Here is a 15,950-nt window from a genome sequence, read left to right on the forward strand (position 1 = left end):
CCCAAGGGATGGTCATAGCAGCAGCCCAAGTCTCTGGAATCTTTGCTCAGTGGCCTGGCATGTTGGACATTTACCCCACATGCTCCAGAGATTGTCTTGCCCTGGATGTAGAGCAAGGGTTTTGCTTGACAACTGGGGAGGGTGCCTGTCCCACAACAGAGAAATGTGGAGGACCCAGGAGCCTCAGGTTTTTCCCACACAGTTCAGCTGAAAAGCAATTCCACAGCTCCCAGTTTGAGCTGCAGACAGTCTAAGAGAAGTTAGAAATACAAACCTTTTACTGGTAATCCTAACCTCAAAATCCCATCTTAAAACCTCCAGCTGCCCACTCAGCAGAAACTACTAAGGTAGCTACAGGTGAAGATGAGTAAATCAAATCAATGATCGGTTAAATGTGTTTATTTTTAAATGGGAAGAGGAAAGGGAGTAACACAGAGGCAACTTTTGGCACCTTCTTCCCAGTCCATTACCTCCATGTCCTCCCCAACACAAAGCACTGGCAGGAGAGGCTGCAGGAAAGAGTCACAAAATCAGTCACAGAGAAATCCATACAACCCTGGAGATGTGGGATTCAAGTTCATCCCAGGTGCCTTGTCCTGGAACAGGGTTAGAGTTCAGGAGCATAGGGCTCCCCAGTGGGTGAGGGCACCCGCAGCTCAGCATCATGCCTTACCACGGTGAAGAGTCCCACCACTGCCAGCAGAGCCATCACCATGACGGCAGAGCAGATGCTGAACATATTCCGAGTGCCTGTTTTTCGATCACTGTCATGGAGGACAAGGAGTCCCAGGCAGGCCAGTAAGTGCAGGGGCACCCGGAACCAGTTGAGTACACCAGCCTGCTCTGTTTCAGGAATCACCTTTCTCCGTAGGAAGCTCATGCTGGGAAAGTATAGCCCACAGGCCAACTCAATGAGTAGAAAAGCTATGAAGGACTCCACTGGACTCTCCTGGCCTGGGCTGGTGGAGAAAGTCAACATGAAGAGAGAGAAGACGACGATGAGGACAGCAAGGGAGAGTAGGTGCATGGGCTGAAGGTGGTACCTCTTGGAGGTGGCAATCCGATACAGGGAAGAGCCGAGCAGGCTGGCTGCCATGAAGCTGGAGAAGACAATGCCCAGCGGGGCCCCATGTGGGTCCAGCACAGGTGTCCAGAGGAAGACAAAGATGAAGATGACACTCTCAAAAAGGGCTTGTATGGTGCCTAACAGCAGCACGCGGCGGTCCGACAGGAGGCAGCGCAGGCCCCCAGCACAGGTCCTTGAGAAGGCACGCTGCCGGTCATAGTTCTCCCCCCAGTTGCGAAGGGCCAGGGCCCCAGCCAGAGCCAGGAGAGGAATGGCGGCTACAAAGGGTGCTACAGGCCCCAGCCCCATCCAGCTAGCCACAGCCTCAGCTGCCACACCTGCCACTATAGCCAGCACATGGTTCCAGAAGGCAACTCGGGCAAAAGTAGCTGGGATCCACTCTGCAGGGAAGTCATGCCGTTCTACGTGCTCATGGATGTACCAGGCCTCGAAGGCTGAGAAGAGCAGGGCTGTGGACAGTCCACCAAGTGCTCTGCCCACCAGCAGCACAAAGTAGTCCTGAGAGAGTTTGGTTAAACAGCACAGAGAGTAAGTGAGGGAGAACAGGACACAAGACTTCTTGCGACCCAGCCAATCCACAAGGGAGGAGGCCACAAGGCCAAAGAGGACAGTGGAGGCAAGGCCACAGACATAGAGGATGGCAATTTGACCCTCCAGGAAGTAGTAATGCTGATACAGTTTATAGAGATAGGGGGCCTGAAGCCAGTCAGCTGCCAGGGCCAGGAAGTAGACCTGATAGAAGTCCAGTTGAAACCGAAGGAAGGAAGGATTGCTGCAGGCCCTTCCAGGGGGCTTAGCCCGGCATCTTGACAGCTCCAGCCCCAGACAGGAGGCCAGGAGGCCTACAAAAGCGAGGTAGGCAGTCACCAGCATGGTAGGCCCCCAGACGACCTGGGGAAAGAGGGAGTGTCAGAGTCACATCCATTGCCCCGGAAGCACAGTCAAGGGGCTGGGTATCTAAGCAAATGGCAGCTCCACCCAACCCCCTGCCAACTCCACTCCCCCAGATCTCAGACCGGAGGGACCAGTTGGGTGGATGGCAGGAGTGGCCCCACCAGAAATGTCTCCTAGAACACTGTGGGGCAGGGAGGAGTAAGAGGCGAGGGGAGAGGACTAAGCTTTCGCCCCACCCTTGCCGGTATAGAAAAGAGTGAGCCCCTTCAAAAATCCTGGTCCGTAAAGTTCTAAAGGGGCTGCTGCCCTTCTCCACAGCAGCTTCCCCACACTTCCTGCTATTACCTCCCATCCTCGCTGGGGAGCCCGTTTTTGCTCTCAGTGTGTCGTCCTCCCTCCCGGGTATCCTTCCCGCAGGCGCAGGCCTCTCAAGTTGCTTTAGGGTCATGCGCGTGCATCTCAGATTCCCCTTCCTCCAGGTCACGGGCACCCCCCTGCGTTCCCTAGCCCCCGCCCAGAGCCGCCACGCCCACTCGCGCCTCGCCCAGACCCCGTCTCACCAGCTGCCCCGGTCTGCGGGGTCGCTCCGGACACGTCCGGCTCCAGGCCGCCGGGCCGCCCTCCCTGCTCTGGCTCCGGCTCCCGCTCGGGTTCCAGCAGCACGCCCGCCCCTCACGGCCTGCTTCCGGGAACCGGGCAGACCTCTGGCCGCCGCCATGATGGCCCCGTCACGTGACGGGGGCGCGGCGCTAAAACTCCGCCCATGCCCCGCCTTCCTGCGCCTCAAGCCCGGCGCAGAACTCCAGACGCCCAGGGAGGGGAAGGGGGCGGCTGGAAACTGTGGCGGTTGCTGCTCGGGTCTGGCTTCGCCCGCTGCCCTCCCGGTCCTCTGATTCGTGGATACCTGCGGGGCCACCCCGAAATAAAGGGTCATCTTTCTCCCGGGAAAGATGTCCGCAGCCCCGCTGAGGCAGGGGCTGAAGCTTCCTAAGGAACACAACAGAGACGGGCTCCTTGGTTTGCCTCTTCTCCCACTGCACTGACCTCCAGGCAAGAAGTCAGTAGGTCCAGACACCTGAGGGAGGCGGTGTGGTGTAAAGAACTTGTTCTCCGGGTGCGGACAGACCAAGGCTCCAATCCTACCCCTGTCACTTACCGGCTGTGTGGCCTTGGGCAAGCTGCATAACTTCTCAGTGTCCCAGTTCCTTTGAAGGCACAGGAAAGCAGTGCCGAAATAAAGAAGGCTAAAGTTCAGTGGCAGCATAGGGTTAAGAACTTCAGTCTTGGGCCGGCGTGGTGGCTCACGCCTGTAATCCTAGCACTCTGGGAGGCCGAGGCGGGAGGATCGCTCGGGGTCTGGAGTTCCTGACCAGCCTCAGCAAGAGCGAGACCCCGTCTCTACTAAAAACAGAAAGAAATTAGCTGGACAACTAAAAATATATGGAAAAAATTAGCTGGGCATGGTGGCTCATGCCTGTAGTCTCAGCTACTCGGGAGGCTGAGGCAGAAGGATTGCTTGAGCCCAGGAGTATGAGGTTGCTGTGAGCTAGGCTGACGCCACGACATTCTAGCCTGGGCAACCCAGGCAACAGAGTGAGACTCTGTCTCAAAAAAACAAAAGAGCTTAAGTCCTGGAGTTGAACTCCCACTTTCTGCCACTTACTAGTTGTCCTACCTTGAAAGAGTTATTTGACCTCTCCCTAGCCTCAGTATTACCTCCTCAAGAGCCTATGATAGCTTCCCATCTCACTAAAGGTAAAAGCCAAAATTTTTATAATGGCCTACAAAACCCTCTCTCCTCTGGCCCTCTGCCACTCCTCTGGCCTCATCCCCTGCCATTTTCCTCTACTCCATCTATCCTGGCTACCACCAAGGCCTTTGCACACTGCTCCCTGTGAGGTTCTCCAAGATTCCACATGGTTCCCTCCCTTACCTCCTCCAGTTCTCTCTTAACATGTCACCAGATCAGAGAGGCCTTCCTTGGCCATCCTGTTTAAAATAGCAACAACACCACCTCCACCTCCACCTCCACCACAGTAACCTACCTGCTTTCCTCCCAACTCGCTGTTCTCTTGCTGCTTTTTCTCCACAGCACTTAACACCATTTGACACACTATATATTTTACTTGTTTGTTTATTTACTATCTCTTCTCCCTACAGATTTTTATCTGTTTTGTTCACCTGTATTCCCAAAACTTAAAACAGTCATTAGCATGTAATAAACATTGTAGAAGTATTCTATGAATAAATTAATGAATAAGTTAATCCATGTAAATTACTGTAAAAAGTACTGGCCCATATTAACTGTTAATTAACACTTATCAAACAGTTATTATTTACATAAGCTCTTTTTAAAGAAGGTTTGGGCCAACTGCTATAGGTGAATTATCTCCTTAAGCTGTCACAACAGCCCATAAGGTAGGTACTATTATTATCCCCAAGAGTTGGAAAGCTTAGATAACATGTCCAGAGTCACATGGTAAGAGGTGGAGTCACAACTGGGACCCAGATCTTTCCAATTCCATGCTCTTATTGTTTCTGAAAAGATTAAATGAGTTCACTTACCTGCACAGGTGACTAGTAAATGTTGGTTTTCTTTTATACTAAAGCCTGGAGAGTAGAGGGTGGGAGAGTCTGGGATTATATCTGGAGAAATACTTTCTTATAATAAAGTAAACTGCTGATTTATATCCTACAAGTTCCAGAGTGCCTTCATCCCTAGCTGGCAAACTACTGGAGAGTAGAAAGGGGTAATGGTTCCCATGCCTTCATCTAGAAAGACTAAGATTAAAAAATTATAATTGCCCCAAGGTCACTCAGTAAGTGAAAGCTTGGGGGACCCAGCTGTCCTCTACCTAAGTCCTGGGCTTCAGCCCCTTGAACACATTACAGTGAGTCTCTAAATTCTTGGTGTTCTTTTCTTGAGAGTGGAGGTCGTCCTGGAAGAAGGCAGTGGATGGAACATAATGATCTGATTTACATTCCTCGTCTTCCGTTTCACAGGGCGAAGACCAGTTTTCTGCCATTATTGCATTGCATTTTGCTCAGAAGCACCTGATAGAGACCAAAAGCAAGATTGCATTTTTTGGATTATCTGTGTTTATTATAGGACTTATTCAAAATATGTAAGGTTCCCCTGGCCCCTTATAGCTGTGAAGCACAGCTGGGAAAGTCCTAAACATGAGGAATGTGCCAGCAGAGGACTGAGAGAATACAAGGTGGCCTGGTGGAGGTCAGGGAAGGCTGGGATTTGGGCTGGGGGTAGGGGGGAGCCACAGGGAAGTCCTGGCTTTCAGGGCAGTTGGGGAGGATGCTCTGGGAGTTACTAGAAACCATGCTTACCAGAGGAACATCATTTAAAACTTGTACTATAAAAAGGTTCAAATATACACAAAGGTAGAAAGCATAGTTCTATGAACCCCCATATACTTAACAGTTATTGATTTTGCCACTTTTGTTCCTTTTCCTTTCTTTCTGTCCTTTTTTCTCTGCTGAAATATTTTAAATAGGTCACTTCACTCCATACTTCAGCATGCATCTCTAGGAAATAAGGACCTTCTCTTACAGAACTCCAGAGCCATTTTGTATCTAACAAAATTAGCACTGATTCCTTAGTATCATAGATACCCAGTCCATAATTAAATGTTCTCATTTTTACAGTTAGGTTGTCCAAATCAGGAACCCAACAGGGTCCACATGTTCCATGTAGTAGTTGTCTTTTTAAATCCCCTCTCACTTTTTCCCCCCCAGCCATTGACTAGTTGAAAAAATTGGGCCAGATTTCCTTTAGAATGTCCCACTTCCTGGATGTGTTTACTTGTTTGTTGTGTTATTTAATTTGTTCCTCCATCCCCTGTATTTCCTGTTAATTGAAGTTAGCACTAGAGGTTTGATTAGATTCATTTTCAGTTTTTTTGTTTATTACTTTGCTTGGCAAAAATCCTTGGTAGATGATGCTTCACATTGCATCATCACATCAGGAGGTACATGGTATCTGGTTGTGATCCTAGGATTCATCAGTGGGGTTAGACTATAATGGCTTGATTCCTCCATTGTAAAGTTCTGCATCAGGCATCATTCTTGGTTTCACCCATTAGGTGATTCTTGCTTTGATCAGTTATTTCATGAGGAGTTGCAAAATGGTGATTTTCCTAATTCCATATTCCTTCTACATTAGTTAGAATTCTTCTGTAAATAAGAAGTTGTCTCTACCAGTTAGAGCTATCCTGAAATATAGTTTATATAGGACAGGTAACATAAATGCTTAATTCTTTTTCTTTTTCTTTTTTTTTGAGACAGAGTCTCACTCTGTTGCCCAGGGCTAGAGTGCCGTGGCATCAGCCTAGCTCACAGCAACCTCAAACTCTTGGGCTCAAGTGATCCTTCTGCCTCAGCCTCCCAAGTAGCTGGGACTACAGGCATGCGCCATCATGCCCAGCTAATTTTTTCTATATATTTTTACTTGTCCAGTTAATTTCTTTCTATTTTTTTAGTAGAGATGGGGTCTCACTCTTGCTCAGGCTGGTCTCCTGACCTCGAGCTATCCTCCCGCCTCGGCCTCCCAGAGTGCTAGGATTACAGGTGTGGGCCACCGCGCCTGGCCTTCTTTTTCTTTTTAATTGCCAACTTTCAGAATAAGAAGTTGAGAGAAGCATCATTTCAAAAAAAGGTTTAGGATTGGTGCTGAGGAGGGGTGGATGGCCTGAATGGTGAATGGTGAATGGGGAAACAAGGGGCTATTCTCATAGCCATGTCCACCCCTCCCTCACTTCAGGGCATAGACCCTCTGTAGTACGGACAGAGTCCTGGCCCTTGGGAAGCAACGAAAAAGACATGACACAGGCTTGATGTGCCCTGTTGTGCAGGACCCAGGGAGATGGGGAGATAGGAGGTGGGGGGCGGAGGAGGGGAAGCATGAGAGATAGGAGGAGACAGAAAAAGAAAGATAGGAAGTAAAAAAAACAGCTAGACATAGAAGACAGGAAGAGGGACAAAGAAAGGGAAACAAAAATGGAAGAGATCAAGAATGACATGCACAACAAAGCAGAATAGGACAGAAAAGCAGAGAGCTATGAGGTGAATGGAAAGACCAAGGAAGAAAATAGATATGAAGGCAGGGATTGAGACGGGGAAGGGGAAAGAAAAAGATATATATGTTAAATAGATTTTAAATTAGACAGATATAGAGGAGGGAATAGAGGTATAGGGAGGGGAAAACAGATAATATAATGATCTGAAGGCAAAATGTCCCAGTGATAGAAGGAAACAGAAATGGAAAGAGTGAAGTAGAAAGATGGAAAAAAATAAACAGAGAAAGAAAATAACAAAGAGTTCTAGAAGAGGCTAAGAAACAGGTTGGTGCAGGAGCCAGAAAACTTGAGAAACATGGAGAGGGGCTTAGGGACAGCCTATGAGCTAGTTCTGGGCAAATAGCTGAGTCTCTCACTTCCAGCTATCTCTTGGTGGCTTCTTTTGGTGGGGCTTCCAGCCCTACCCCCAGGGCCAGGACACATACAGCTAGCTATGTGTGGATGGGATTATTAGGAGCCTGAGTCAAGGGTTCCCAGCTTCCTTCATCCCCATGCCAGATAAGCATGGATGTCACAGATGGGATTATTGCTGCAAGATTGAGGTCATGAGGCTGAGTGAACTCTCAGAGATTTGAAAGATAAGACATCCAGGCAGAGGGTTCCTGGCTAGAAACAAATGAGCACAAAGGATGTCAAAGGTATCCATGGGGAGGGAGGAACCAGATACCCTCTACTCAGCCTCCTCTTCTGGTCCAAAGGCCACTAACCTTCTCTGCCTGACTCAAGGTGAGAGGTCAGGGGTTCAGAGACTCTTGGGACAATCAGAGATGTGGGTGGAAGTCCAAGGGGAAAGAAGTGGTCTCTGGACAAAGGATCCTCTACCTTCTCTAGAGGCAGAGTCCACCTTCTCCGTGAGAACTGCAGAGGAGACTCCAGTGGAGGCTCAATAGAGGGGAAGAAATGGCCAACTTGCTCACCTTCAGCAGCTGTGGGGGGAGGCTCTGAGAAGAACACTTTCCATTCCAGAAGTTGCAGAAGAAGAGGTTCTGGAACCAGTAGGAGCACACCCAGAAACTAACTTCAAAGCAGATACTCCCCCGGGACTGGGCTAGAGGAGGGTTGTTTCTGCCTGCCCGGATGAGGGTCCAGCTCATCCCTCTCCCCACCCCACCCCAGCTCCTGCCTCCCTGCCTGAGGAAGCAGCTACAGAAGTGCTCCAGAAGACCAACAGTCTCTTGGTGGGCAGCAGTCCACCTACACTATCAGACAGCGCCCCCGAGAAGTGCGTTGTCCCCTGAAGCAGCAGCTGCAACAGCCAGTGGAGCCTAGAGGCCCCCAGGCAGCTCCTTGGCCACAGCCGCAGCTGTCACTACAGCCCATGCAGGAGCTCAAACAAGCAGCTCGGCCCCTGGAGCAAGGGTAAATGGGGCAAGGTGAGGGGTGGCAGCAGGCTAGCGGTGGACCGGAGCATGGGACACAGGAAGTATGGGGACAAGTCAAGGGTGGACAAGCAGGGCAGGGAGGGCAAGAGCAGGTGCAGGGTGGACCAGGGAGGCTGGGACAGGAGGGGCAGGGAGCTGTGTAAGAGGGACAGGCAGTGCAGGAGCAGGTGGGAGGGGGACAGCCAGGGCAGGGGAAAGTACAGGCAGAGGGGGGGCAGGATAGACAAGGAGAGGCAGCTGGTGGACCATGCCTGGAAGGAGTAGGGGACTCTTGGTGGGCAGCCTTCTTGTTGCGAGGCCCCAGGCGTAGGCCCAGAGAGAAGTCCATTCAGCTGCAGGAGCGGCCAGGCTGGGGGCTGGGTGAAGGGGAGGGCAGTGATGGAGCAGGAGGGGTGACCGTGGGGGGCAGGATTAAAACTAAGACACACTGAGCCTTGCTGATCCTACAGGGAGCTCAGACCTCCCCCTCCAGCCCTCCCCTTCCAGGCCTGCCAGGCAATGCTCTCCTGCCACCTCCCTCCACTGAAAACCCTCCAACGGCACCAGACCAGAACACGTTCTTCAGATATGACGTGCACTTTCATGCCTCCAGCCCTTTGCTCACACTGTTCCTCCTGCCTGGAGTGCCCTTGCTCTCTTCTCCACCTGGGGAGGTCCTATCATCTCTGAAGTCTTCCTCTTTATTCAATCAAAAAGTGTTTCTTGAGCTCTAGTCCCCTGAGGCCTGTCTGAGTCTCTTCAACCCTGATGGCCAGAGCTGCTGCTTCAGGCCCCCCAAAGAGCTCCCAGGGGGGACTTAGGGAAGCAGTGGCAGCTGCAGAAGGGCTGTGAGAGACTGAGTCGGGGATGTTGGGAACTAGCAGAGGAGGTAGGATACCTGGGTTCTGAGAATTTCCAGAGAGAGCAAGTCCTAGGTGTGAGTGCAGGGGGGCTGGCTGTCTCTGGGAGACTGACAACCAGCCTGGGGCCTATTAGGTGTCTGGCACTGGCCTTGGCAGTGAATAAGATAGCTAAGTTTCCTCTCTTACAGGGCTCCCATAAGAATGATGGGTGGGGTGGGGACAAAAAGCAAACAGGTAGACAAACAAATTATTAATATTTCAGAGCATGAGAGTAGCTATTCTCACTATCCCAAAGTGATGTGACAAAAAGTGACTCAGAAAGGTGGATCAGTCAGAAGGGGCAGCTAGACAGCCCCCAAACAGTCAGGCGTGACTGCCCTTAAGGATTTTGCGGGAGATATAGTCTGTCAAGCCCTGGCAGAGGAGGGAGAGCTGGCTGAAGCTGAATGGAACCCAAGTGGCTGGGCTATGGAGAAAAATAAAGCTGAGACAAGGACAAGGATAAGGAATGCTGGAGGTTGCAACCTAAAATTTGGTAGTCAAGGATGGAGTCACTGAGGAAAAGACCTGAAAGAAGTGAGAGAGCAGGGCCGGGAGCCATGACTCATGCCTATAATCCCCTCACTTTGGGAGGCAGGAGGATCACTTGAGCCCAGGAGTTCAAGACCAGTCTGGACAACATACAGAGACCCTGTCTCTACTAAATAAATAAGAAAGAAGTGAAGGAGCAAGTCATGGAAATATCTAGTGGAAGAACATTCCAGACAGTGGGGACAGCAAGTGCCACAAGCAAAGGGGAGAGCCACAGTGGCACAGGTCAGAGATTAAGGCAAGGGTCCCCTCACACAGGGCCTTGTGAGCTGTAGCAGGGACTTGGATCTCATTCCAAGTAAAAAGGGAAAACATCTGAGAGTTTTAGGCAAGAAAATGTATGTGTCTTTTTGGTTCTATATCCTGGTTATAATTTCTTCCCCTGGTTAGAATGTCCTGCTTCCTGTATTATTGGTACAACCATTTTGGAAGTCAGTTTGGTGCTATCTGATAAAATTGAACCTGTGTATACAGTTTGACTGTTGGTTCTATATCTTAGAAAAACTCTCGCATGTATGTACTGGGAAACATGTACAATAATGTTCATAGCCATGTCATTTATGATACCCCAAACTGAAAGCAACTCAAACATCCACCAACAGTAGAATAAAAAAAAAAGCAACTGTGGTGAGTTCATGCAATGAATACTATGCAACAATAAGAGGATAGCTGTGTGCAACAAGTTGGATATATCTCACAAACAAGAAGTTGAGCAAAATAAGACACAAAAGAGTAATACAGTATCATTCCATTTATATAAATCTAAAAAAAAGCAAAATTGAGCAGTATTGTTTAGGGATGCATACATGGGCACTAAAACTATAAAGAAAAACAATTCCTGTGTTTACAATTACTACAAAAGTCAGGATGGTGGTTACTTATTAGGGGAGCAAGGAGATTGTGGAAGGGATACATGGGGAAATTCTGCAAAACATTCCATTTTTTTTTACCTGGGTGGCAATTAAATAGGTATTCACTTTATTCCAGTTTATTCTATACACTGTTCATAATATACTCTGTACAGAAAGAGGAAATAAAAGTGCTGCTTCTTTCTCTGCTCCATGCTACCTTGTTCAGATCATTATACTGAAGTTAGACACTTCCTAGACCGTATACCCACCTTTCTCACCAGACCTTCCCTTTATTTCACCTATCAATGCCTGGCATATAACAGATGCTCAATACATGTTTGCTGAATTGGATTGAACTGAATTTCCCAAGTCTCTCACCCATGGAGAGGTGGGCAGCTGCAGGAGGAGGAGAGGAAGCCTGCTGTAGCAAAGACAACTCAGGAGGCCAGCGCAGTAGCTCGTTCCTGTAATCCCAGCACTTTTGAGAGGCTAAAGTGGGAGGATTGCTTGAGGCCAGGAGTTCAAGAGCAGCCTGAGCAAGAGCAAGACCCTGTCCATACAAAAACAATAGAAAAATTAACCAGGTATGGTGGCACGTGCCTGTAGTCCCAGCTACTTGGGAGGCTGAGGCAGGAGGATCACTTGAGTCCAGGAGTTAGAGGCTGCAGTGAGCTATGATCATGCCACTGCACTCTGGCCTGGGCAACAGAGTGAGATCCTGTCTCAAAAAAAAAGAACTCAGGACCACCAACACCTGGGCTCCCATCTTAGCTCTGCCACTTCCTAGCTGTGTGATATTAAGCAAATCACTTAACCTCTCTGGTTCTCAGCTTCCTGCTCTGTGAAATGGGAGTGATAATTGCTAGCTCTCTGGACTTCCCTGCCTTGGGAATTAAATGAGATAATATACATGCCTAGCACAACACCTGGCACATAGTAGGTGCTTGAGAAAGGATAGCTTCCCAACAACCCCTCCCCGCAGCCCCACATCTTTTCTTCCAAGGAGTCCACCAGAAGGGGCAGCCAGACATCAAAGACAGTCCCAAAGGGTAGGCCCACATCCTTGCGTCTGTTGCAGAGACATAGTTTGGCCAAAGGCTGGCAGATGGGGTGATCTGACTGAAGCTGAACAGAACCCAGGTAGTTGGTGGGAGTTGGCAGGGGAACCAGGACGCCTCGGTTCTGGGAGTTTCCATCCAGGGGAAGTCCCAGGTGTGGGTGTGAGGGTGCCAGGCTAGCCCCACCCAAGACCCTGGCCCCAGGGGATGTGAGCACAAGGTGGAAAGTGGGTCAGGGCAGGGCTGGAACTTAACCCCATTGGTCCCATGACCTCTTTGCCAGCTCCAGAGGAGGCATAGCCACAAAGAGGTCTGCTCCCTCCTCCAAAGGGCCCTCAATTCTTTTTCTTCAGAAAGGAAGAACCTTGGAACATTGTTATTGAGGCAGGAGGAACTGAAAGTTCCCCAGTGGACAGAGGAGAGAGAAGCCCCCTAACCCCTGCAAGGAGATTCTGTGCAAAACAGACAGCTACATCCACCCACGTGCTGGCTGGCAGACACCTGCAGCGCTCACCTCACACACACTGCAGGCAACTGTGAAGGCAGGCATGCTAGCTCCAGGGACTGGGACAGGTCAGGGCTGGATCAGGGGTGGTGCCGGGGGTGGGGTGGAGGGTGGGGGAGGATTGGTAGAGCAGGCTCAGAGAAGGCTTTTCTGTCTGGTGAGGCTCCAGCTGGGCAAATGCAGGAATCCCTCACCCTGAAGGATTTGCCAGCATGGGGCCTTGTTTTCCGTAGTATATCTCAAGTCTAAGCCTGTGATTCCCCTTCCCTCTCTTCCTCTGTTCTCCTTTCTGGAGAAGGAAATGAAGGAATGAGTGGAATCATTTCAGGGCAGAGTCACCAGGTGTCCCAGGGTCCTGCTTTGGCCATTAGGAGGTGCTTATCATCCCTCCCTATGGCATATCGAAATCCAGGTGGGTCACAAGAATAGAGGGGCTCTCTTCTTTCTGGGGGAGCAGGGTGGCTAAGGGCCGGGACCTCGATTCCAGGGCCTTTGCACATATTCTTTTGTTGCCCTCCCTTCTCTCCACTCTCCCCTCACTTTTTTCCAAAAGGCTTTCCTGATTTCCCTGGCTGGGGGGAAATATTCCTATGCTCCATTCCCATTGCATGTTGTGCCACTCCACACTGATTATTTAGTTGCAATTTTGTGGATTACTTGGTTAACATCTGACTCCATCGGACTGTGAGCCTGCAAGGGCAGCGACCATACCTGGGTATTCCCAGGGCCTAGCACAGTGCTTGGCACAGATGAGATACTTAATAAAGATTTACTGAATTAATGAATGGTGCGTATTCAGGGAAGAAATTCCTAGTGCTGTTTAGGCTAGTCCTAAAATCCTGTGTTTCAAAACCAAGGCCTTATGTATGTGGGGATCTGGGCAGCACTGGGACTGGGAAGGACCTTCCACACACAAACCATCTCACCAGGAGAGTCAACAAGCTGGCAAGTAGCAGAGTAGGGCTGGTATAAGGATGGAATGGAGCAAGCACCAGGGGCAGGGCTGGCACCACCCTTGGCACAGAGCCAGCCTAGAGGGAGGAGGTGGGAGAGGAGGGGAGGACGGGAAAGGAGAGGATACATGTTGTACAAAACATGTTTGCATCAGGCTCTCCCTGGGAGCCCTGGTCTCCAAGCCCTGACAACACTTCCATGCCTTAATGATGTCCTTGGGGGTTGTAACCGAGCTCCCCCCACCCCCCAGAGACATCTGCCAGCCAACTCTGAGCATGGCACAGGACACCCCCACAGCACCAGACTGAGCATGGGAAAAAGACCTATTCAGCATCCTGATGCTGGGGGGGCGGTGTCGAGGGTGAATTAGGGTGGGACATTGTAGCAAAGTCAGGGCAGGTCCTTCCTTTCCTCTCCACTATCTCCTTTTGGTCTTTGCTCTCTGATGAAGCCTGGTTCTAGAGCCCCCAAGATATCCTTTCTCCAAGTTGCCATGTTGACAGTGTGGAGCAGTCACGAACAGCAGCAGAGACTAGAAATAGGGATGACCCATGGGAAAGAGAAATGAGGGGACCCCCCCTCCATCAGTTTCCAGAGTGGGAAGCTCTCTTCCCAAACCTCCTCCTGGAATCCCTGGACAGGAAGCTGGCTCCATTGCAAGATGGGGAGTGGAGGGTGGGGAGAAGAATCTGAACCCTTCACAATGCTCCTCTTCCCTGTCCCCCAATCTGCTGCTGTTATTTGGTTTCACTTCCAAACTGCTGCAGCCAACAGACCCCAGTCGTTGGGTCCTGGGGAGGGGCGGTAGAAGGGGTAGGGTGGAGCCAGTGGCAATCCCAAGGGGAGGAGCTGGCATAGGGCGGGTCTTCCTGGGCATCGTCGCTTGGCTGCTGTCGTTGACTGGGGACGAGGAGGCCACCAGAAGGGAGGAGCTACAGTTACCAAGACCGATGGATGGATAAACACCCACCAAAGACAAAGAGGCAGACAGACAAACCAAGATAAATGGGAGGGCAGAGACAGATGAAATTCTGACTCGCTCTCTCTTTAGAGGCTCCCCCAAGTGTTTTGTTCCTTGTTTTAGCTTCCCTGTCCCCAGCTGCACAGTCTCAAGCTCCAGCTCTTGGTCTCTGGAACCAGCCCCTGAGCTCCTCTACAGAAGGAGAAGGGAAGAGTTCAGAGAGGTGATACCCAGCAGGGAGAGCGTCACAGGGTGGTGCCTGGTTTTGTGTCAGAATGCCCGTCCAGGGAGGGAGTGGTGTCCTTGCCTGGTTCATGAGGACAGGAGACTCATTCACTGTAAACCAAGTACAGATGTGCTGGGAGGGGGAGGGGGGAATTAGGGCCACATTCCCAAACCGCAGCTGGGCCCGCTGCCCTCCTTCCCCCAGCAACCACCAGGGCAGAGCAGGAGGGGTTAACTTTGCAGCCTCTTGGCAGGATCCTTGCCACACAGGCGGGGGAACCATCCCACCCCAGCCTGGACGTTTGGGTCCAATTCCCTGACACCCGCCCCTCCCACACTGCTGAGAGCTGCTCCCAGGGTAACAGAGCAAAGTCAACAGCCACCAGGCCACCTGGGGACGAGACCCTGGAGTACCTATTCCCAGCTCTTCCCACCCTTGGAGTGAAAGGGAGGGCTTGTCTGAACCCCCTGGACGTTTCTTCTCCAGTTCTCCCGAGATAGCCACAGCATGCCTCTTCTTTCCCCCCTCCTTCACCTGACTCTGGCCACCAAAAGTGGCCTTTCCCGGGAGGGAGGACACCTGGCCCCTAGGGTGGCAGTGAGGACAGAGCAGAGTAATTCCAGTACAGAAAAAGTGATGTGACCCAGAAGCCCATGTCCCAGGTGCTGGCCACTCTGAGTGTTGCTGGGGAAGGAAGGTTCTTTGGGTACATTTCTCCAGCCTGCCAGCCTGGCCCAGCCCCTATAATGCCCGCCTTTTCCTCCTTCACACTCCCAACCCCAATCCTTGCAGAAGTGTTTGGGATGTCTGCACAGAGATTGGACTTCAGATCCCTTCTTTTCTCTCCCTCTGTACTCAGTAGGAGAGAACAACTGGGTTCTCAGTCTAGGGTTGAGAGTCGGATCTGTGTTGATTATGTTAAAGTCAAGTAATGTCCCCATCAGACACAGACACTGCCTCTGGGCACTCTTGGACATGTGAGTCACACGCATGCACACACATACACACACACACACAGACCCAGAGTCAACAACATTCGTGGCGCATCTACCAGGCAGGCAGGCTGGTGCTGGCTGAGGCAGACACACACCCTCTTGCCTGGGCTTTCTCCCTCACACCCAGCCCAAGGCTCCTCCCACTCCCAGCTGCAGTTCCTTCTGCCCTCCTCTCCAGCGTCTCCCCCTCCAAATCCAAGCCTAAAGGTGGAGACGACATTGGCAGCCAGGGACCCAGGCGTGCTAATTCCTGGAGTTTACTCAGGCAGAATGAGAGGGAAGAGCCAGGCCTCAGGACCCTCACAATCCCCCATAGCAAAACCAGTGTGCTCCTGGGACCCAAGGACTGTCTGGGGTAGGCAAGGGGAAAGAGAGACTACTTTGACCTGCAGGTGAAATCTAAGCGAAGGGTAATGACAGTGGCATCTGGTGTAGCATACTCCTGCCCCATCACTTCACCCCTGGGAGGACATGGATACAGCCCTCATTGCCTACCTTGGGGAGGCACCAGAGA

General features: G+C 51.0%; 2 protein-coding genes across 3 annotated transcripts; both read right to left on the reverse strand.

Moving 5' to 3' along the window:
* Positions 1-383: 383 nt before the first annotated feature.
* MFSD5 (major facilitator superfamily domain containing 5) lies at positions 384-2,708 on the reverse strand. Of its 2 annotated transcripts, none has more exons than XM_045553882.1 (2): positions 2,542-2,708; positions 384-1,978 (listed from the first exon to the last, which is right to left on the reverse strand). In XM_045553882.1, the coding sequence occupies exon 2, from the start codon at positions 1,958-1,960 to the stop codon at positions 608-610; it is 1,353 nt and encodes a 450-aa protein (XP_045409838.1). In that variant the 5' UTR covers positions 1,961-1,978; positions 2,542-2,708; the 3' UTR covers positions 384-607. The 2 variants fall into 2 exon arrangements, with proteins under 2 accessions (XP_045409838.1, XP_045409837.1); XM_045553881.1 differs by lacking the exon at positions 2,542-2,708 and adding an exon at positions 2,327-2,461.
* Positions 2,709-8,265: 5,557 nt separating this feature from the next.
* LOC123639772 (keratin-associated protein 5-5) lies at positions 8,266-8,781 on the reverse strand. Its single transcript, XM_045553883.1, has one exon. The coding sequence runs from the start codon at positions 8,779-8,781 to the stop codon at positions 8,266-8,268; it is 516 nt and encodes a 171-aa protein (XP_045409839.1).
* Between the last annotated feature and the right edge of the window lie 7,169 nt (positions 8,782-15,950).

This window comes from Lemur catta, chromosome 6 (assembly GCF_020740605.2).
Source record: "Lemur catta isolate mLemCat1 chromosome 6, mLemCat1.pri, whole genome shotgun sequence".
Classification (NCBI taxonomy): Eukaryota; Metazoa; Chordata; class Mammalia; order Primates; family Lemuridae; genus Lemur; species Lemur catta.